At 42.1% G+C, this 21,859-nt stretch overlaps 2 protein-coding genes across 4 annotated transcripts in view; one reads left to right on the top strand and one right to left on the bottom strand.

Annotated features, from left to right (window-relative positions):
* LOC144693842 (chloride channel protein 2-like) overlaps positions 1-21,859 on the top strand; it is a 597,263-nt gene that overhangs the window by 76,411 nt on the left and 498,993 nt on the right. For both annotated transcript variants that reach the window (XM_078563927.1, XM_078563929.1), the window contains exon 2: positions 20,562-20,718. In XM_078563927.1, the coding sequence (XP_078420053.1) occupies positions 20,562-20,718 (157 nt within the window). The remainder of the gene's footprint in view (positions 1-20,561; positions 20,719-21,859) is intronic.
* LOC144693843 (heat shock protein beta-7-like) overlaps positions 1-21,859 on the bottom strand; it is a 566,165-nt gene that overhangs the window by 16,338 nt on the left and 527,968 nt on the right. The window lies entirely within an intron of this gene.

The raw sequence follows: 21,859 nt of genomic DNA on the forward strand, positions 1-21,859 counted from the left end.
GTCAGCCGAAAGCACTAAACAGCTGATGACATCCTTTTTAAATTACAATCACTGTTGTTGTTTAGGCAAATGTTGCAGCCAATTTGTGCACAGCAAAGTTCCACAAACAACATGGAGAGGATTGAAAGCAAAATACTGTGGATGCTGGAAATCTGAAACAAAAATTGCTGGAAAAACTCAGCAGGTCTGACAGCAGCTATGGAGAGGAAGACAGAGTTAACGTTTCGAGTCCGTATGACTCTTCATCAGAAATAGAGGAATAAAAATGTGGTGAAATATAAGCTGTTTAAGGGGGGGGGAGTACAGGCGGAGCTGGATAGAGGGCCAGTGATAAGTGGAAGCAAAGGAGAGATTGCAAAAGATGTTATAAACAAAAGGACAAAGGGGTATTGACAGTAGTGATATTAGCTAAAGGATGTGCTAATGGTGACATTAAGGGTAGAAAGCAGGATGAGCAAGTGACAGTTGGCCCTAGTGGGGGTGGGGTGGGATCGAAATGACCACCTGATGTGTTGGGGAAGATGTTGGGAGAATTTTCAATTGTGCTATGAGATTTTATGGGCCTAATTTTGGCTCACTCAAAATTTTTTATGTTAGAGTTAAAGTTGGACACTTTTTTTTGAGAGATCAGCTGAGGGAATTTAAATTCAATGAATAAAAATCTGGATTAAATGCTGGTTTCATTAATAATGATCATGAAGCTATCATGAAATATCATGAAACATAGTCCAAGATGTTGCCATATACTGGCATCTATCGGCACTGACAATGTGATGCTGGAGGTTGTTGATAGTTTCACATGGACGCTCACCAGCAATGTGTCAATTGATGCTGAAATCAACATACACATCACAAAAGCTGCAGCTGTTATGTACTTTATTCATAAAATATCTGGCAGTACAGTACAAAACATTTCTAAATCCCCATCACAAAAACTACAATCAGATTCAACTTTTACATATGGATCACGAGGTGCTTCAGTACAATCAATGAATATTACAATCATTTCAATATGGTCATTACAGACAGTGCAATGGTATTGGAGTTATCAACATACATCATGTTGCACTCTGAGGTGCTTCAATTCAATTATAATACAATTAGTATTCAATACATACGTTCATTGTGAGCCGTACAGCCCGAGGGGTCTATACAATTTCCAGCCCCTCGGTGCACTATGGCTGAAAGGTCATAGACAGCAACCTTTCCGCTGTTATGTCCAAGCTTTTTTAAAAAAAAATGTACTTTATTCATAAAATATCTGGAAGAACATTTCAAAACATTTCAAAATCGCCATCACAAAAAGTACAATCAGATTCAACTTTTACACATGGATTACGAGGTGCATCAATACAATCAATGAATATTACAATCATTTCAATATGGTCATTACAGACAATCAGACAAAGGTATTGGAGTTATCAACATACATCATGTTGCACTCTGAGGTGCTTCAATACAATTATAATACAATTAGTATTTAAAGCATACATTCATTGTGAGCCATACAGCCCGAGGGGTCTATACCTTTCCCTGCCCCTCGGTGCACTATGGCAGAAAGGTCTTAGACAGCGACCTTTCCCCATTGCACCTTTGCGGCGGCTGCCCCAAGCTTTAGTGCGTCCCTCAGCACGTGGTCCTGGACCTTGGAATGTGCCAGTCTGCAACACTCGGTTGGGGACAACTCTTTGCGTGGAAGACCAACAAGTTTCGGGCAGACCAAAGAGCGTCTTTCACCGAGTTGATGATCCTCCAGCTGCAGTTGATGTTTGTCTCGGTGTGTGTCCCTGGGAACAGCCCATAGAGCACAGAGTCCTGTGTCACAGAACTGCTCGGGATGAACCTTGACAGAAACCACTGTATCTCTCTCCAGACCTTCTTTGCAAAGGCACAATCCACAAGGAGGTGAACAACGGTCTCCTCCCCACCACAGCCACCTCGAGGGCAACGTGCCGAGGGGGTGAGACTCCTGGTGTGTTGGAAGGATCTGACGGGGAGGGCCTTTCTCACCACCAGCCAAGCTTCATCTTGGTGCTTGTTGGAAAGTTCTGGCGATGAAGCATTCTGCCAAATGACTTTGACAGTCTGCTCGGGGAAACATCCCACAGGATCGCTGTTATGTCCAAGCTTTTTTTTTGAAAAATATACTTTATTCATGAAATATCTGGAGGAACATTACAAAACATTTCAAAATCACAATCACATAAGTACAATCAGATTCAACTTTTACACATGTATCACAAGGTGCATCAATACAATCAATGAATATGACAATCATTTCAATATGGTCAATGCTGACAATCAGACAATGGTATTGGAGTTATCAACATACATCATGTTGCACTCTGAGGTGCTTCAATACATTTATAATACAATTAGTATTCAATGCAGACATTCATTTTGAGCTGTGCAGCTCGAGGGGCTCCCAACAGTTCCCAGCCCCTCGGTGCACTGTGGCAGAAAGGTCTTAGACAGCGACCTTTCCCCATTGCGCCTTTGCGGCGGCTGCCCCAAGCTTTAGTGCGTCCCTCAGCACGTAGTCCTGGACTTTGGAATGTGCCAATCTGCAACACTCGGTCGGGGACAACTCTTTGCGCTGGAAGACCAACAAGTTTCGGGCAGACCAAAGAGCGTCTTTCACCGAGTTGATGATCACCAGGTCCAAACTAAGTAAGAGAATGTGGAGCAACAGTAACCTGACTGAGAACACTAAACTGCAAATCTCCCAGGCCTTCATGCTCAGTGCACACATTTACAGTGGTGAGACCTGGACAACATATGCTCGTTAGGAGAAAAGGCTGAAGAGTTTCCATCTTCACCGTCTCAAATGTAGCCTCGATTTATTTTTTATGGCTGGATAAAGGTTACCAACTCTGAGGTCTTGGAGCATGCTAATTCTATCAGCATACACTCATTGTTAACCAACGACAGCTGTGCTAGCTTTGTCATGTTCATCAGATGGATGATGGTTGTATACCCAAAAAGCTCTACTGTGACCTTGCCACTGGGTCAATACCTCCTGGGTGTCCACAGCTCCCCTGCAAAGACACCAGGCAAGATATGAAGACGGTCGACATTGACACTGAACTGGGAGACAGTCACTGACTGGAATGACTTCTGGAGGCTGATTGTTCGGTAGGACATTGGACGAGGAAAACAGAAACGAAAAGCTCACCTGGCTGAGAAAAGGGCTCAGAGAATACAGAGGCCAGTGAATTGCACACCTTCTCAGCCCACTGTCCTCCTCTGCAGCAAATGCGGTGGAGATTGCCATGGCAGAATGGGGCTCCTGAACCACACCAGCTGGTGCTTAACAAGAGCTGATCACCCACGGTGCAAACCATTGTCCTAAGAGACAAAAGGCTGCCACCAAATGAAACTACCAGCTTGCCATAAAAACCCATCTACTTGACTATCCCCTTCAGGGGAGAAAATCTGCTACCATTACCTGGTCTGGCCTATGTGATTCCAGACCCACAGCAATGTGATTGACTCTTACCTACACACTGAAAGGACCAAGCAGGCCACTCAGTTGTATCAAACCACTACAGAAAAGTCACTGTGGATGTACCTACACTACATGGATTGCAACAGTTCAAGAAGGCAGTTCACCACCAAAACTTCAAGGGCAATTAGGCATTGAATGCTGGCTGTGGCAGTGTTGCTCACATCCCAAAAATGTATATATAAAAGAAATCTCTCTAAAACCTTAGGCCACAATTGGAGTGCTGTGTGCAGTTCTGATCTAAGCTATAGGATTAATGTTGAAGCAGGAGAGAGGCATATTAAAGAATTGCTAGAATACTGCCTGGTATGATGAAATACAAATAATTCCAACAATTTCTTTTTTCTGACCAACCTGTCTGAAATTTTATAGGGACAGGGAGGTGTTGGGCCGCCCACCTGCCCTTGGGCCTTTTGAGGCCCTCATGTCCAACTAATGACCTCATTCCACCACTGCTAATATTTACGCACATGGAGAGAAGCCACATGGGAAGCCTGGCAGCTTTAGCTTGTGGGCTGTTGTTAGGCAAGGGGCTAGGGGAGAACCACCTTTTGTGGGATCCCTGGGCCAATGGAGGCACCACACCAAAGGTAATCCTCCACCCCTTTAATCCTCTCCCAACCTCTAACCCAGGCCCCATCCCTTGCCTAGACTCCTTACCTGGGCTCCTTGGTGTGGTGGGGACTGCCTGTAGCACCAGCAGTAGCCACCATTCCTGGCTGGCACTACTAGGACTACAGAGCTATCAGCTATCTGATTGGCTGGCAACTCTTTAAGGCGGGACTTCCTCCTGAGAAAGGGGTGGAACTCTCACCTTAAAGCAATTAACGCTACTCCTGGTGTTAAATTGCTGCAGGGCAACCATTGGTATTATGAGTGGGCTTTCCCACCCCAACCTTTTTGTCTAGTGGGGGTTGTAGAATGAAGAACGGAATGTAGAAACCCCTAAAATACAGCCAGATTTTACACAGGGTTTTGAGCCTGTGGAGTGCATTACTTGAGTTAATGATTGTTATGGCACAGCGGATGGTAAATGCTGAGTTGCTCAAATCCAAGAGGGAAACAGTAAACAAATAGTTTTAAATATACCCAGGCAAAGCAACACAATTCCCTGGACAGTCGCATTCAAAATTAGTTTTCTCAGCTTCGGTTCCTTTAGAGAGCAACTTGATGCACAGAGATTGGAGATTTTTCACTCTTGTGTTAGATCGTAGAATGCCTTCTCCATACACAACCTCATTTCCTTTATACATGTTTCTTCTTTTTACTGCCAGTTCCATTGTTCCAATATGTCTTTGCAACTTTTCTTTTCTCGTAATATTAGTATGAAAGATTTATATTGTCAGTAACCTTTGGGAAAAATAAACAGTGTTTGTCTTAGCTTCTTTTAGCTAGGTGTAACATGCTGCCATCTCTTTGAAATTCAAACTAGTCTAATTTATGTAAAAATACAAATTTCCCTCATACCTCATTCCAAATCTTCAGCCATGTTTACGTATTTAGCATTAAAACCCTAGCTTCTTTTTGATAACTCAAAACCTCCAGACTAGCTGTCTCCAATTCAATTAAATCCTCCCCCCCCCCCCCCCCCCCCCCCCCCCCCACCACCCCCACCACCCCCCGCGCGTGCACACATCCTGACAGAGAAACTAATCCAAGCCCCACTATTAACCCACTTTGGCAATAAATCGCAATAAGATTATGAAAGTTATTATATTTTCAGACAATGATCGAAGCACAGTCCAGGTGAATATTTAAGAATAGCTTAGATATGGTTGAAAAAAGGGGGGAGATAATGGGAAATGTGAACAGGGTGAGTGCTTGGAATTAGGATTACTGTCTCTGTGTGTGTGTGTGTGTGTGTGTGTGTGGAGGATAAACATTAACATGTTTGTTGCTCTATGTAATTACATGTAATATAGCAACTTGGGTGTTAATAAGTGATTGTGTGTAGCCAGTTTGATTTACTGCAAGGCAAGGTGTTATGGTCTTGGAACATGAATGTAGCAAGTTTTTTGGTTGTATATTACCTTTGTGAAGTGTGCTGTACCAAAGAATAAGATACAAAGTACAAGTTGTACAGTTGGGTTTGGTGAGAATGAGGTGTACATGTTTGGTGCACCAATTTTGATGAACATGTGCTCTTTGAGGGCTGGCACCACTTGGGGAATGGAACACTTCCAGCTAAGTCTCTTCTGATATGCCAGGGGGCATTAGCAGAATCTCTGAACCAGCTTATTTTGGAAATAAGGACTTTTTACTATTCACCTAGATGCAGGGCAAGCTCCCTCTGATTAATTGTGCAGAAATCTTCCTTATTCTTCAGTTTCTAGAATATCCATCCTACCAGCACAAACTGCTGCAAACCACTGTGAAACTCCTCTGACTGGTAGGAACGGAGGAAAAGAAAAGATTGGATTTGATTGAAACTTACTTTATTGAGAGACAGTTTTTTAATTAAAACAAAACCAAAAAACTGCTCTTGTAATCACAATATTTATGTGGCTGGTCCAGCTCAGTTTTTCGTCAGTGGTGACCCCAGGATGTTGATGGTGGGATGATTTAGTGATGGTAATGCTGCTGAACATCCAAAGGGAGATGGTTAGTCTCTCTTGTTGGAGAATGTTATTACCTGGCAGTTGTGTGGTATGAATGTTACTTGCCACATATCAGCCCAAGACTGAATGTTGTCCAGGTCTTGTTTCATGGGGTCATGGACTGCTTCAGTATCTGAAGAGTTTTGAATGATGCTGAGCATTTATGCAATCATTAATGAACATCCCCACTTCTGACCTTATGATGGAGGGAATATCACTTGAAGCAGCTGAAGATAGTTGGATTTGGGACCTACCCTTAGAAACTCCTGCAGCAATGCCCTGAGCTGAATTGATTGGCCTCCAATAAGCACAATCATCTTCCTTTGTGCTAGGTACAAACCAGTGGAGAGTTTCCCCCTGATTCCCGTGTGTGTGCTTGCACGTGTGTGCGTGCTAACTGTGTTACTCTTTCTGCTATCTTATTGTGTGCGTGCTAACTGTGTTACTCTTTCTGCTATCTTATTGTTATAATAGAGATCAAAAGGTTTCATTGGCTCTAAAGTGTTGTTGGATATCATCAGGATTTGAAAGATGCTCTATAAATGCAAATTTTGTTCTTTTAATTGTTTTCTGTTCAGCTGACAACTCTTTCCATTCATTTACGTTTTACTTACCTGCTTTTCACAGAACTTTAACGGCACAGAAGGAGGCCATTCGGCCCATCGTGTCTGCACTGGCTCTCCAAATGAGCAGTATGTTCTAGTGCCACTGCCCTGCCCTTTCCCCATACCCCTGCACATTGTTTCTATTCAAATAATCATCTAATGCCTTCTTGAATGCCTCAATTGAACCTGTCTCCACCACACTTCCAGGCAGTAAATTCCAGACCCAAATCACTCGTGTGAAAAGGTTTTTTCTCACGTGTCATTTGTTTCTATTGCAAATCACTAAATCTGTGCCCCTGTTCTTGATTCTTTTACGAGTGGGAACAGCTTCTCCCTATCGACTCTGTCCAGGCCCCTAATGATTTTGAATGTCTCTATTAAATCTCCTCTTAGCCTGCTTCTCTCCAAGGAGAACAGTCCCAACCTCTCCAATCTATCTTCATAACTGAAGTTTCCCATCCCTGGAGTTGTAAACCTCTTCTACACTCTCTCCAAATTATTGAGATCCTTCCTGTAATATGGTGCCCAGAACTGTACACAATATTCCAGCTGAGGTCTAATGAGTGTTTTATGTAAATTCAGCATAACCTCTTTGTTCTTGTACTCTATGCTCCTATTAATAAAGCCCAGGATACCATATGCTTTATTAAGTGCTCCCTCCACCTGTCCCACCACCTTCAATGATCAATGCACATATACACTTTCTACTCCTGCACCCCCTTCAAAATTTCACCCCTTATTTTATATTGTCCGTCCATGTTCTTCCCTCCAAAATGCGTCACCTCACACTTCTCTGCATTGAACTTCATCTGCCATCTATCTGCCCAGTCCACCAACTTGTTTATGTCCTTTTGAATTTCTATACTGTCCTCGCAGTTTACAACACTCAAGCTTCATATCATCCACAAACTTTGAAATTGTCCCCTGCACACCAAGATTTACATCATTAATATATGTCAGGAAAAGCAAGGGTCCCAATACCGTCCCCTGGGGAACTTCACTACAAACCTTCCAGCCTGAGAAATATCCACTGACCATTACTTTCTGCTTCCTATTTTTCAGCCAGTTTTGTATCCACCATTGCTACTGTCCCTTTTATTCCATGAGCAATAACTCTTCTCAACAACTCTTCACAAGCCTGTTGTGTGGCACTGTATCAAATGCCTTTTGAAAGTCCATGTACACCACATCAACAGCATTACCCTCATTGACTTTTTCTGTTACCTCTTCAAAAAGCTTCAGCAAGTTAGTTAAACACAATTTCCCCTTTAGAAATCCAAGCTGGCTCTTCCTTCTCAACCCATAATTTTCCATGTGACTACTAATTCTATACCAAAATAATTGTTTCTAGAATCTTGCCCACCACTGAAGTTAAACTGACTGGTCTGTCATTACTGGGCCTATCCTTACAACCTTTTTATAATTAGGACATAATGTTTGCAATTCTCCAGTCCTCTGGCACCTCAAAATCTCACAGTGCAGAAGAGGCCATTCGAGTCCGCACCGACATGTGAGAAACACCTGACCTACCTAGCTAATCCCATTTACCAGCACTTGGCCCATAGCCTTGAATGTTATGAGGTGCCAAGTGCTTAACCAGGTAATTTTTAAAGGATGTGAGGCAACCCGCCTCCACCACCCTCTCAGGCAGTGCATTCCAGACCGTCACCACCCTCTGGGTAAAAAAGTTTTTCCTCACATCCCCCCTAAACCTCCTGCCCCCTCACCTTGAACTTATGTCCCCTCATGACTGACCCTTCAACTAAGGGGAACAGCTGCTCCCTATCCACCCTGTCCATGCCCCTCATAATCTTGTACACCTCGATCAGGTCGCCCCTCAGTCTTCTCTGCTCCAACAAAAACAACCCAAGCCTATTCATCTTCATAACCAGGCAACATCCTGGTGAACCTCTTCTGCACCCCCTTTAGTGCAATCACATCCTTCCTATAATGTGGCGACCAGAACTGCACACAGTACTCTAGCTGTGGCCTCACCAAGGTTCTATAGAACTCCAACATGACCTCCCTACTTTTGTAATCTATGCCTCGATTGATAAAGGCAAGTGTCCCATATGCCTTTTTCACTACCTCACTAACATGCCCCTCCACCTTCAGAGATCTATGGACACACATGCGAAGGTCCCCTTGTTCCTCAGAATTTCCTAGTGTCATGCCGTTCATTGAATACTCCCTTGTCAAATTACTCCTTCCAAAGTGTATTCCAAAGCCTCCCTTGAGTCTAGGGAAGGCTGAAAAATTATGGCCAGTGTCCCTGCAATTTCTACTCTCTCTTCCTTCAATATCCTTGGATACATCTTGTCCAGTCCCAGTGCCTTGTCAATTTTAAGTACTGACAGTCTACTCAACACTTCCTCCTTATCAATTTTGAACCCTTCTAGTGACAAAGTTTCCTCATCTGTCACCGTGGCTGAGAAGCATCTACCTCCTTGGTAAAGAGGGATGCAAAGTATTCACTTGATACCTCAGCCATGTCCCCTTCGTCCATGTGTAAATTCCCTTTTAGGTCCCTGATTAGCTCTACTCCTTTTACCACCTTTTTACTATTTATATACCTATAGAAGACTTTGGGATTCCCCTTTATGTTGCCTGCCAGTCTTTTCTCATAACTCGTCTTCGCTTCTCCTATATGCTTTATCACTTCCCCTCTGAACCTTCTGTATTCCCCTTGGTTCTCAATTGAATTTTCTACCTGACACCAGCCATAAGCACACTTTTTCTTGATCTTAATTTCTATCTTCTTTATCACCCATGACGCTCTCCATTTGTTTGCCCTGCCTTTCCCTTTCGATGGAATATATCTTGACTGTCCCCGAACCAATTCCTTTGGACGGTAGCCCATTGTTCAGCTATAGTTTTTACCGCCAATCTTTCGTTCCAGTCTATCTGGCCCAGCTCCGTTCTTGCCCCATCGAAGTCGGCTCTCGTCCAGTTAATTATTCTTACTCTGGATTGCCTATCGTCCTTTTCTATCATCATCCTAAAACGTACAATACAATGATCACTAATATCCTAAATGGTCCCCCACTGACCCTTGATCTACTTGGCCCACCACATTTCCAAGAACCAGGTCCAACAGTGCATCTTTTCATGTTGGATTGGACACATACTGCTGTAGAAAATGTTCCTGAACACAACCTATGAACTTTTGCCCCTCTCTGCCCTTTACACTACCACTGTCTCAGTCTACATTCAGGTAATTAAAGCTCCCCATTATAATTACTCTATAATGCTTGCATCTCTCTGTAATTTCCCTGCAGCAGATTTGTTCTTCTACATCCTTCTCACTAGTTGGCAGTCTGTATTGCACCCTTTTTGTTCCTTAGCTCTAGCCAAATTGATTCTGTCCTTGAACCCTCTGGGACATCCTCCTTTTTCTCCAGCACTGCAATGCTCTCCTTAACCAATACCATCCTTCCTCCTTTCCTTCCTTTCTTATCTTTTCTGAACCCCTTGTACCCAGGAATATGTAGCAGCCAGTTCTGCCCTTCCTTGAGCCAGGTCTCTATTATAACCACATCATATTTCCACATGGCAATCTGCGCCTGTAACTCCCCAATCTTATTTACTATACTCTGTGCATTCACATACATGCATAGTAACCCTGATTTTAAAATCTGTTACTTTGTCCCTCCCCTTGACTCCACCTATTAACTTGCTATTCTCTATATTAGTTCTATCTGTCTCTCCCAGTATTTTGTGCACCCTGGTATTCCTCTCTCATATTCTCTCCTGGTTCCCACACCCCTGCCGAGTTAGTTTAAAGCCCTCCTAACAGCACTAGCAAAACGCCGCGCAAAGAACTCAGTCCCAGCTCTGTTCAGGTGCAACCCGTCGTCCGGCTTGTACAGGTGCCATTTCCCAGAACCAGTCCCAGTGTCCCAGGAATCTAAAGCACTCCCTCCTGCACCATCTTTCCAGCCACGCATTCATCTGTTTTATCCTCCGATTTCTGTACTCACTGGCACGTGGCACGGGGAGTAATCCGGAGATTACTACATTTGAGGCCCTGCTTGCTAACTTTCTACCCAGCTCCCTAAATTCTGATTGCAGGACCACATCCCCTTTCCTACCTAAGTCATCGGTACCAATATGGACCACGACCTCTGCCTGTTCACCCTCCCCCGGAAGAATGTTGTCCTGCAGCCGCTCTGTGACACCCTTGACCCTGACACCATCATTCATGTTAGTCAGTTTCTAGTTTTTAATTCATGTTCAATTTAAAAATTAATCTGCGATGCTCTTGGAAGACTTTGTGACCTTCTTGTTAACCTTAAAGAATTTCAAGTTTAAAATTTACATCCATATTAACAGTAATTATGTGTATCTCATGCCTTTAGTTCTACAATACTGAACCATAAGTTAATAGGGGATAATCTGCAGTGACTGGAAAAATGTCTGCCCCTTCATCCATGATATACTTTTAAGTAACATTTTTTAAAAAAAATGCCATGCCAAGTAGTAATAATTGTTTTATTTTTGCTCTTGGTTGTATAATACAGGGCAGTAGGTTAATTGTGGGTGGACCTTTTTCTGATCTCTGGAGTCTTTTATTATTTAAACCAAAGCATTTCAGACCAGAGGCTTAAATTTCAGATAAATGTATTGCCCTGGGGACCCAGTGTACCTTCATTGTTCTTGGGCCAAAGTAAATTGCTCCATACAAAAGGCTGTATTTCATTTAGAATTATAAACGTGCACTAGGAAATGAGATTAGTGATTATCACTGCTCGCGCACTATCTACAGGAAGTAACCAAATGCATTGCCGTCTAGGTTTGATTTGTTAATCATTTGAACATAATAGTAATTCAAACTGTTCATGATTGGAAATCCCTAATGATGTCCTCACTGCTGTAAATGTATTCCATCAACCATGGTGCTTTTTCCCCCTCGGTATTTACATAGTTTGCCTTTTCTGTTGGTTCACTGCAGTGACTTACTTTGTAACATGTATTAAGATATGTGGATTGAATATTTGAGGACATATGGTTTTCTGGGATGTAGTTGTCAACAAGTCACTGCCGGCAGTGGGTGCAAGCAGGGTAAGTAATGACTGGAGCTGTGTTATAAAGGTGCAATGCAATCCAAAAATTCCAATGGTGTCTAAATCTGGGACAGCAAGGGGAATCCCACTTGACCTCTTGCCAAAATGCTGGTGCTGTGGGTCACACACGGTGACCATGTCATTTTCATTTTGTAATGTTATATGCATGAGGAATACGCTTAATGTTTCTAGCCCATAATATCGATAATGGGCAAAACATTTGCATTTGGCAATAAAATATTTGAAATACCTTGGAGCCAAATTTATCTTTGCTGGTGGGATTTAACAATATCTACCATGTCCACATTATCTTCGTAGTTAGAAAACCCTTTTCTGCCTGTTGAATGTGTTTATAGTACTCTGTTTGAATCTGTTGCAGGGTTATTCTTCTCATTTGCCTGTTGTTCAACAGCAGTGTGGGTAATCTACCCACCCAAGTACATCATTATAACAGGAAAAGAATGCTTAATGTTTGAATCCGTATACTTATAAAATGATCCATATTGTGAAGTAAATAACAGGATTAATACTCCTAGTTTGCTTCTTTTTGCCTCTTGATTTTATAATATTGTGCAAATTTGTATAATTTTCAAAAAGTGGATGTAGTAAGAGGGAAAGTTTGAGTAGTTCAGCAATATTAACATTTTTCTGATGACTAATCTGAGAACAATATTCTTGGGGTTATTTAATCTGGAAGGCAAACCATCAATGTACAGTGAGAGATGATGTGAAGAACATCTATCTGTCACAGCCACAAAGCATGCCCTAGAAGCTTAAGGCATTTGAATTCAATAGTTGTCTGTTCCAATCATCATTCTGTGAATGTGGTGTGATGATAGACTGCTGCTTTTGCTCATTCTTGGCAGTTCCTGGTCTAATTATTTGAGAAGCATGGGTTTCCTCATAAGAATGTTTGTGCAGAGTATCTGATTGTTTTCCTAGACTGTACTAGAGCATTGGTGTTGCTATTTTAAAGTTCAACCATTTTCTTTTGCTAATTTTATTTGAATTTTGTTCATAGCATCTATGACCTCATTGGACAGACAGTTGGTAAAATATAGTAACAAAAGATAGTGGAAGTATTCAGCAGATCTAGTAAATGGATTTTGACAAAAAAGCATCATTAACATAAAACTTTCACCCTGTTTCTCACACCACAGATGCTGCCTGACCTGATTTTTTTCAGATTTCCAGCATCTGCAATATTTTGCTTTTGTGTCACTTGTGAAAGAGCTGAAAGTTATAACGCCATTTACAGTAGGCAGTATGTGCCAATAAAGTAATGCAGTGACCATTGCAGGTGCATGTCCTAATGATATATTGAAACTTACTATTTTACCTGTTTGGTAGTACAGAACTTGAATATTGCCGAAAAAAGAGACATGTCTAAGCTTTTTATCTTGCACTCATCAGGATACTTCGCAAGAATACCAATATAAGGAGAAAAACAACAATTTATACCGTGTGAAGAGAGTGCTGATTGGTTCGCAAGTGGCGTTGCCATGGAGAATGCACCAGTGATAGTGACTGACAGTTAACTGCCGAGTATTGTTTGAAATTTAAACCAGGCAGCTTCATCCCAATTGGGCAAGGCCTTACCCTGAGGAAAGAGTCAGTAAATGGCTGTTACTTATTTTGTTTAGCTGAAACAGGCACAATGTGTGTACATGTTTTTTCTGACTGCAAAGAACAGGGCCCTGTGTATTAATATATGTATTAACACATAGTGCTTGTGAAGTGTCCTGATGAGTGCAAGACAAAAAGTTTAGACGTGTCTCTTTCTTAAGCAATATTTTAATATATATGCACCATCCTATCTTTACTAAACTATGATTGAAGTTTAATTTGTCACCTTGCTCTCATGCTCACATTTCTATCCTCAGCCTGCTGCAATGTTCCTGTGAAGCTTGACACAAGCTTGAGGAGCAACACCTCATCTTCCAACTAGGCATTTTATAGCCTTCTGGGCTCAACATTGTGTTCAACAATTTCAGATCATAGACTTTGTGCTCCATTTTGATTTGCTTTTTTTTTTGCCAAGTGCCAGTCTGTATCTTACTTTCATGTTTTTGCTTTCAGACTGAGGTGTTCATTATTCTGCCATTAACGCTTATTCTGGACAAATGCTTTGTTTCTTTATTGTAACCATTATGGCTCCCTTTGCCTTTTGTTCCACGGCATCTTTGTTATTTAATGTCTCCTGCTCTCTAACCAATTTCAGACCTTTTATGTGTGAAATGTGTGGACATTTCTACGTCCCTTAAGTTCCAAAGAAGAGTCATATTCAACTTGAAATGTTAACTCTTTCCCTTCCCACAGATGCTGTCAGACCTTGAGTTTTTCCAGCTCTTTCTGTGTTTTTTGGAGCTTTAGCACTGCTAATTAGTCAGCAATCTGAAGAATAATCATTGTAGCAAGATAACCCAGAATGTATTTATACTGCTAGCACTGCGCTCTGATTATTATGCATCATTTTAATGTGCACACATATGCCAAAGTACAATATGTGCAGGATAAATGACCTCTGCCCCACATTGAGCACCATGTTGTCCAATCATCTACTTCAGCGATGGTACTGCTATCATGCTGATGCTAAGTGTATGACTGCATCGCCAGGCAATCCGAACAAGCCAGAAAAGCGAGAACAGTCGTTTAAGACTTGATTAAACATCTGTCTATGTTTCTGGAACTTGAAGGGTAATAAGGGAGTTGAAATTAATTTTAAAATTACCAATGGTAATTATAATTCATGTTAAATTGCAGATGTCTGCAGATTAGCAGTTGCAATGCCAAACTGATCATAGTCATAGAGGTCTACGGCACAGAAAAAGGCCCTTTGGCCCATCGAGTCTGCGCCAGTCAAACACGTACCTAACTATTCTAATCCCATTTTCGAGCACTAGGCCCATAGCCTTGTATGCCATGGCATCGCAAGTGCACATCCAAATACTTCTTAAATGTTATGAGGTTTCTGCCTCTACCACCCTTTCAGGCAGTGAGTTCCAGATTCCTACCACCCTCTGGGTGAAAAAGTTCTTCCTCACATCCCCTCTAAACCTCTTGCCCCTTACCTTAAATCTATGCCCCCTGGTTATTGATCCCTCCACCAAGGGGAAAAGTTCCTTCCTGTCTACCCTATCTATGCCCCTCATAATTTTATACACCTCAATTATGTCCCTCCTCAATCTCCTCTGCTCCAAGGAAAATAACCCCAGTTTACCAATCTCTCCTTGTAACTAAAACGCTCCAGCCCAGGCAACATCCTGTTAAATCTCTTCTGCACTGTCTCTAGTGCAATCACACCCTTCCTATAACATGGATTCCAGAACTGTATGCAATACTCTAGCTGTGGCCTAACCAGCATTTTATACAGTTCCAGCATAACCTCCCTGCTCTTATATTCAATGCCTCGGCTATTAAAGGCAAATATCCCATATGCCTTCTTAACCACCTTATCTACCAGTCCCGCTACCTTAAGGGACCGGTGGACATGTACACCAAGGTCCCTCTGATCCTCGGTACTTCCTAGGGTCCTACCATTCATCGTGTATTCCCGTTCCTTGTTTGTTTAGTTAGTTTTGTCTTAGCTAATGGCCTGTACTTTTTGGACAACCATGGCTCAGTTTTGTGGCACTTTCACCTCTAAATCACAAGACTATGGATTGAAGTCTGACTCCAGGGCTTAGGCACAAAAATCAAGGCATTATGATGGAACACTGCACTGTTAGAGCTGCCACCTTTCAGATGAGATGTTAAACTGAATCTGCCAGTTTGGGTGGATGGGAAAGACCCCATGGCCCTATTTAGAACAGGAGGAGGGGAGTTATCCTTGGTGTCAACAGCAACATTTATCACTCGATCTGTTTGTGGGAGCTTGCTGTGCGCACGTAGACTGCTGCGTGTCCTACATTACAACAGTGACTACACTTCAAAAGCACTTACTTGGCTCGTGGTCAGGTGGTCACGAAAAGTGCTATATAAATGCAAGTCTGTCTTTTTTTATATTAGTTTTGGGCTTTACAACTAAACTCATTTGACGTTTAGGCCCCTACCTGATGTGCAGATCCATGGGTCAAAAATGTTTGGGCACCTTTTCCCCACTATCTCTATTTCATGATTAGTCTTTTTAAAAATACCTGTTCTTTCGCATTATGGCTGAGTTTCATCCCGTTTTTGACAAAGTCATGTGATTGGTTAGACATGTGTTGTCACATGTATCTGCTTACCTCTATGGAATAATTAGGAATAAAGGCTAGCAAGGCTTGCAATTATATAGAGCCTTTCATGACCTTCAGATGTTCTAAAGCACATTACAGCTTTTGACATGCAATCACTATTGTAATGCTGGAAAAGCAGCAGTCAATTTTACACACAGCTTCCTCAGTACTGCACTGCCACGTCAGCTAAGATTTGTGTGCTTCGGTCTCTGGGATTGAACTTGAAACCCCAGCCTTTGGGGTGAGAGTACAACCAACTGAATCATATTCCTTTAATGTAAGGTGACAACAGGGGTTGTTTCTATTGGTGGGGTCCATCTCGTTTGATGAAAGATGGTCAGGTCCAATAATGTTGAGGACTCCCAGGGCAACTCCCTCCCGACTATACAACTGTGCAACCACCTCTGCTGGGCCTGTCCTGCCAGTGGGACCGGACATACACAGGGATGGTGGTGGTGGTGTCTGGGACATGTTCTATAAGGTATGATTCCGTGAGGATGTCAGGCTTGACTAGTCTGTGAGCCAGCTCTCCCAATTTCGGCACTTGCCCCCAGATGTTAGTGAAGAGAACTTTGCAGGGTCGACAGGACTGAGATTGCCATTGTCGTTTCCAGTACCTAGGCCGATGCCAGTTGGTCCATCAGGTTTCATTCATTTTTTGTGACTTTGTAGCAGTTTGTTACAGCTGAGTGGCTTGCTAGGCCATTTAAGAGTCAACCGCATTGCTGTGGGTCTGGAGTCACATGTAGGCCAGACAGCAGAATTCCTTCCCTAAAGGGCATTAGTGAACCAGATGGGTTTTTACAACAATTGACAATTCCATGATCATCATTAGACTTTTAATTCCAGATTTTATTAAATTCAAATTCCAACATCATCTGTGGCGGGATTCGAATCCAGGTCCCCAGAATATTACTAGTCCAGCTACAATACCACTACGCCATTGCCTCCCCATCACCTCTATCACACCCAAACCAGTGGAGTTTGGAACAGGACGTTTAATAGGTCTTTGTTCTTCATCATGGGCCACTGCTTTTTGGTTCGTTGAGAATGGGCAGTCTGTTTTCAGTTATTCCATGAAGAGACCTGGTGATGGTAAACGGTGACAGTTTGCTACGCCACACAATATAGTTTATTATGAAAATAATAATAAAACTTGTGTTTCATTCGGTTTAATTCAATGTTCTGACTAAAATTTAAATGGTCAATGAGAAACAGGCATTTTTTTTTTCCATTTGTCAAATAGTCTTGGAGTCGTAAATTCATTCCAGTACAGAAGGAGCCATTAAGCCCATCAAGTCCATGCATGTTCTTTGTAAAGCAATCCAGTCAGTCATATTCCCCCACAGCCCGACAAGTTTATTTCCTTCTAGTACCCATTCAATTTCTTTTGAAATCAATCATTGTCTCCGCTTTTACCACCTCTGTAGGCAGCAAGTTCCACTTACCTTTGTTTTAAAAAAAAATGTTCTTTATCGCAACCCCTGCATCTTTTGGCCAAAACCTTAAACCTGTGTTGCCTAGTCTTTTGTATGATCAGCTAATGGAAACAGCTTTTCTGTTTCTAACTGATCTAAACCTGTCGTAATGCTTTAACATGATGGTGCAGATCAGATTGAAACATATTATTATGCAATAGAAATGTTATCCAGCTGCTTATATGTAACATCATAGCATTGAAAATAACCTGCTTTCACCCCCCCTGCCCCAACTTTCCCACTGCAAAGAAAATAATATTTTAAAGGAATATTGCTGAAAAAAAGAGACATGTTTGTCAAGAATTACGCTGACGACCAATTTAAGATTGTCTGTTGGGTTCGCAGTGTGGCACATTTGCGTGTACCAGAAGCTGCACATATTAATACACAGGGCCCTGTTCTTTGCAGACATAAAGAACATGTACACACATTGCGATAAAAGCAAAATACTGCGAATGCTGGAAATTTGAAACAAAAACAGAAAATGCTGGAAAAACACAGTAGGTCTAGCAGCACCTGTGGAAGGAGAAACAGAGTTAAAGTTTCGAATCAGTATGACCCTTCTTCAAAGAATGCTGCTAGATCTGCTGAGTTTTTCCAGCATTTTCTGTTTTTGTATACACGTTGCGCCTATTACAGCTAAACAAAATAAGTGGTTCATTCCCCAGGGCAATGTTTTGACCAATCGGTGTCAAGCTGCCTGGTTTAAATTTCAAATAATGCTTGGCAGTTAACTGTCAGTCACTGTAAATTGGTGCATTCTCCATAGCAATGACTCTAGCAATCAGAGTCCACTTGCCAACCAATCAGCACTCTGTTTTCATACAGTATAAATATGTTGTTTTCCCCTGACGTCGGTGTTTTCTTGTAAATTGTGCTGATGAGTGCAAGATGAAAAGCTTTGACAAAAAGGTCTCTCTCTTTTCAGCAACACTCAGGTTCTGTTTTTAAAGGAAACAAAACCCTGTTCAAATATATGACTTTGACTTTGTGAACCGAATGATCAAGGGAATTGCCTGCACACCTAGTCTTACTTTTTTTAAAAAAGGCTTGCATTTATATCATGCATTTCAGGTGTCAGGGTTTCCCAAAGTGCAAGGTACTCTGGACCATAGTCATGATTATAACGTAGGGCATTGCAGTAGCAAATCTGCAAGCAGCAAATTTTCACAAACCGCATCAAGATCAACGTCAAGATAACCTGTGAAACTGGGATTATCCGTTTGCGCCTCTGGAATGGGGTTTGAACCCGTGACCCTCTGACTCGGGTGAGAATTGTCACCATTGAGTCAGTGCAATCTGCCATTGCCAACATCACTGGAATAATAGCCTAGATCTCCCAACTCTGGATCGTCAGAGACTGAACGTACAACACAAGATGAGCACCAGGACCCTGTGGAAGTCCTGATTCATTGACTCCGTGGGAATCGCCCGGGAAGTTTGAACTTCTGATGGGCAATTCCCTTGCTCCCCGGGACCCTCCAAACAAAGTCATAGAGCCCTGGAGTTATACAGCATGGAAACGGGCCCTTCAGCCCATCATGTCCATACCTGCCATCAAGCACCTATCAATTCTAAACCCACTTTCCAGCACTTGGCCCGTAGTCCTGTATGCAATGGCATTTCAAGTGTTCATCTAAATACTACTAAAATGTTGTGAGGGTTCCTGCCTCTACCACCTCCTCAGATAGTGTGTTCCAGATTCCAACCACCTTCTGGGTGAAAAAGTCTTTCCTCAAATCCCCTCTAAACCTCCTGCTACTTACCTTAAATCTCTGCCCCCCTGGTTATTGACACCTTCGCTAAGGGGAAAAGTTTCTTCCTATCTGCACCATCTATGCCCCTCACAATTTTGTATTCCTCTATCAGGTGTGCCCTCAGCCTTCTCTGCTCTAAGGAAAAAACCCTAGACTACCCAGTCTCTCTTCATAGCTGAAATGCTCTTGCCCAGGCTACATCTTTGTGAATCTCCTCTGCACCCTCTCCAGCGCAATCACATCCTTCCTATAGTGTGGTGACCAGAACTGCACACAGTACTCCAGCTTTCGCCTAGCTAGTGTTTTATACAGCTGACTCAGAGTTAGAGTCTGAGACGTTGGACAGTTCAGACTTACTTACCTGAATAGTTATGCAGGAAATGCAAGACAGAAAAATCTTAGCCTAACTCCTGGGTAACTATACAACTGACCCCGTGCCAAATCACTCTCATTGATGCCACTGTCTCCTCCCTGACTCCTCCCTCGATCCCTCCAACCCACCGACCCAGCTGCCACCCTACCCATTTACCTCACATACCTATTCGCTTACCCATTCCCCCCTCACATTCATTCATTAACACAGCGAGAGGCTTGGGGACCTTCCAACATGAAAATGCGGTGGCTTCTGCGCAGGTTCTCTTTGCTGCTCTCTCTCTGGATTCCTGCACTGAGGGAGTTCTGCAGGACCCTCCATTGGAAATTTGGCCAGGAAAATTGTACGGAGATAAGTAGGTAATTTTCTGCCTGATCTGCCTTGGATACAGGGGTTCCAATGCTGGCTGGAAAATTTTGGGCCAATATTCTAGAGCTCCCCAATCCTTCCCCTCCTCACACATTGTCTGGCATTGATTGCAGCATAATGCTTTTCTTGTGTGCTGAGCCCTCTCCGCCTCTATAAAACCATTTTATTATTTGTAGTTCCCACCCATTAACGTGTTTATTTGCAACAGCTAGAGTATGCATTTTTATTGGGTAAATGAGAATTAAAACTGGGCTTGTCCTGGTAGCTAACTGGTGTTTTGCCACAAAAAGTGATAATTTCAGTCAGAAAATGTGCCAAAAGTACAGTGGTAGTGGAACTATAATCATGCACCTCAGCAACATCTGTCAACAGCACATGCAGTAATTCTAGACATCCCTCTTTGAGGAACTGTCTGTAGTTGGTTCCATTATAGGAGAAGGTTGCCTTGGTTGAATGCTTATCAAATCAGCAGAGGTGATGAAGATAAACAGAAGTTTGAATTTGGGATGGGAATGTGGCCCTTCATTAATATGGTGTTGACAATGCCCCTCTTGTTTGTTATTTATTTATTTGATTGTTTTTCCATTTTATTATTAGATGTATGGCAGATATACCCAAGACTTGGGTGTATTTGCCAAAGAAGAAGCGGCTCGTTTGCGCCATGAGAAGGACCACGCAAGAATATTTTCCAAAGAGCATATTAAGCGTGCTGAGTTAATAGAGTATGATCGGAGTCGTTGCTCTAGATGTAGAAGTAAGTCATTTTAAACCATATTCATGTGGCAGTATAATTAAAATGTAGCAGCAAATATTAATATTTGGTGCAGATTATTGACTGGCAGCTATATAACACAATGAACGCAATTAAACTGAACTGCTGTTTTCTATAATATTTAATTGTAAGTGGATTGGATAATGACAGTTCCATTAAGTGTGTTGAATATTTATTTTAAAAAAAACACCATGGACAAAGACTGATTGTTATGCTTTTTCATCATGCAGAGTTCATGGTTAAGAAGTAATTTTTGACATGGGGTGTCTTGCTCTAGCATAGATCTTTCAGCAGTTAGGCTGTGGTGAAGAACTCCATGTTTAATGTTTTTAACAGGCAGACTGTGTGAATTTTTTTTTTGTTAGCCTCAGGTAAGACAATACTTACTGGAGGAACGTTCACCCTGTTTCTAAGCAGGTTCCTGTTATAAGCAGCAATTGAAACCTCTCCTAAACCAGAAAATAAAGATGCAGCATTAAAAAAAAATATTTTTCTGATGCAATGTTAATGGATTTTGGGGGGAAATGTATATGTTGTTTAATCTGGCAATGGACCACTTTCTTTGCAAAAGGGAAGTGGGAAAGGAAGGAAAGTGGTTTATCCATCCTATGTGAAAGTTAATTGATAATCCAGGAAATCCATACAGGAAGGATGGGACAATCCCTGTTGAGTGGAAGAGTTTTTTTCCCCCTCCACAATGTGATTGTATTCCTCACTAAACCTTCCTGTATGGCATTTTGTTGCTATCTATCATTATTTGCCCTTAAACCTTCAGATATTTTTAAAGAAAACTTTGATTTTTATGATGCCCTGGTATCAACATTTTTGCTTACTGAATTGGGTTTCAACCTGTGCCTCAAATGCTTTCCAAAACATCTTGATTTTGTTCATGGCGAGTTTTCCCCGAAATTGTTCGACAACAACCTAGGTAACAGATAAGATAGAGCATGAAGGATAGAGTTTTTGCTTTGGGTGCATGGATGCAATGGACAGTCCAAAAGTAAGAAAGAAAGACTTGTATTTGTGCTTTTCATGACCCCAAGACGTCTCGATGTGCTTTACAGCCAATGAAGTACTTTTGTTGCTATCTGGGTACAAATTGCAGCCAAAATAGGAAGGATGT

Source organism: Cetorhinus maximus, chromosome 19 (assembly GCF_964194155.1).
Source record: "Cetorhinus maximus chromosome 19, sCetMax3.hap1.1, whole genome shotgun sequence".
In the NCBI taxonomy this organism is placed as follows: Eukaryota; Metazoa; Chordata; class Chondrichthyes; order Lamniformes; family Cetorhinidae; genus Cetorhinus; species Cetorhinus maximus.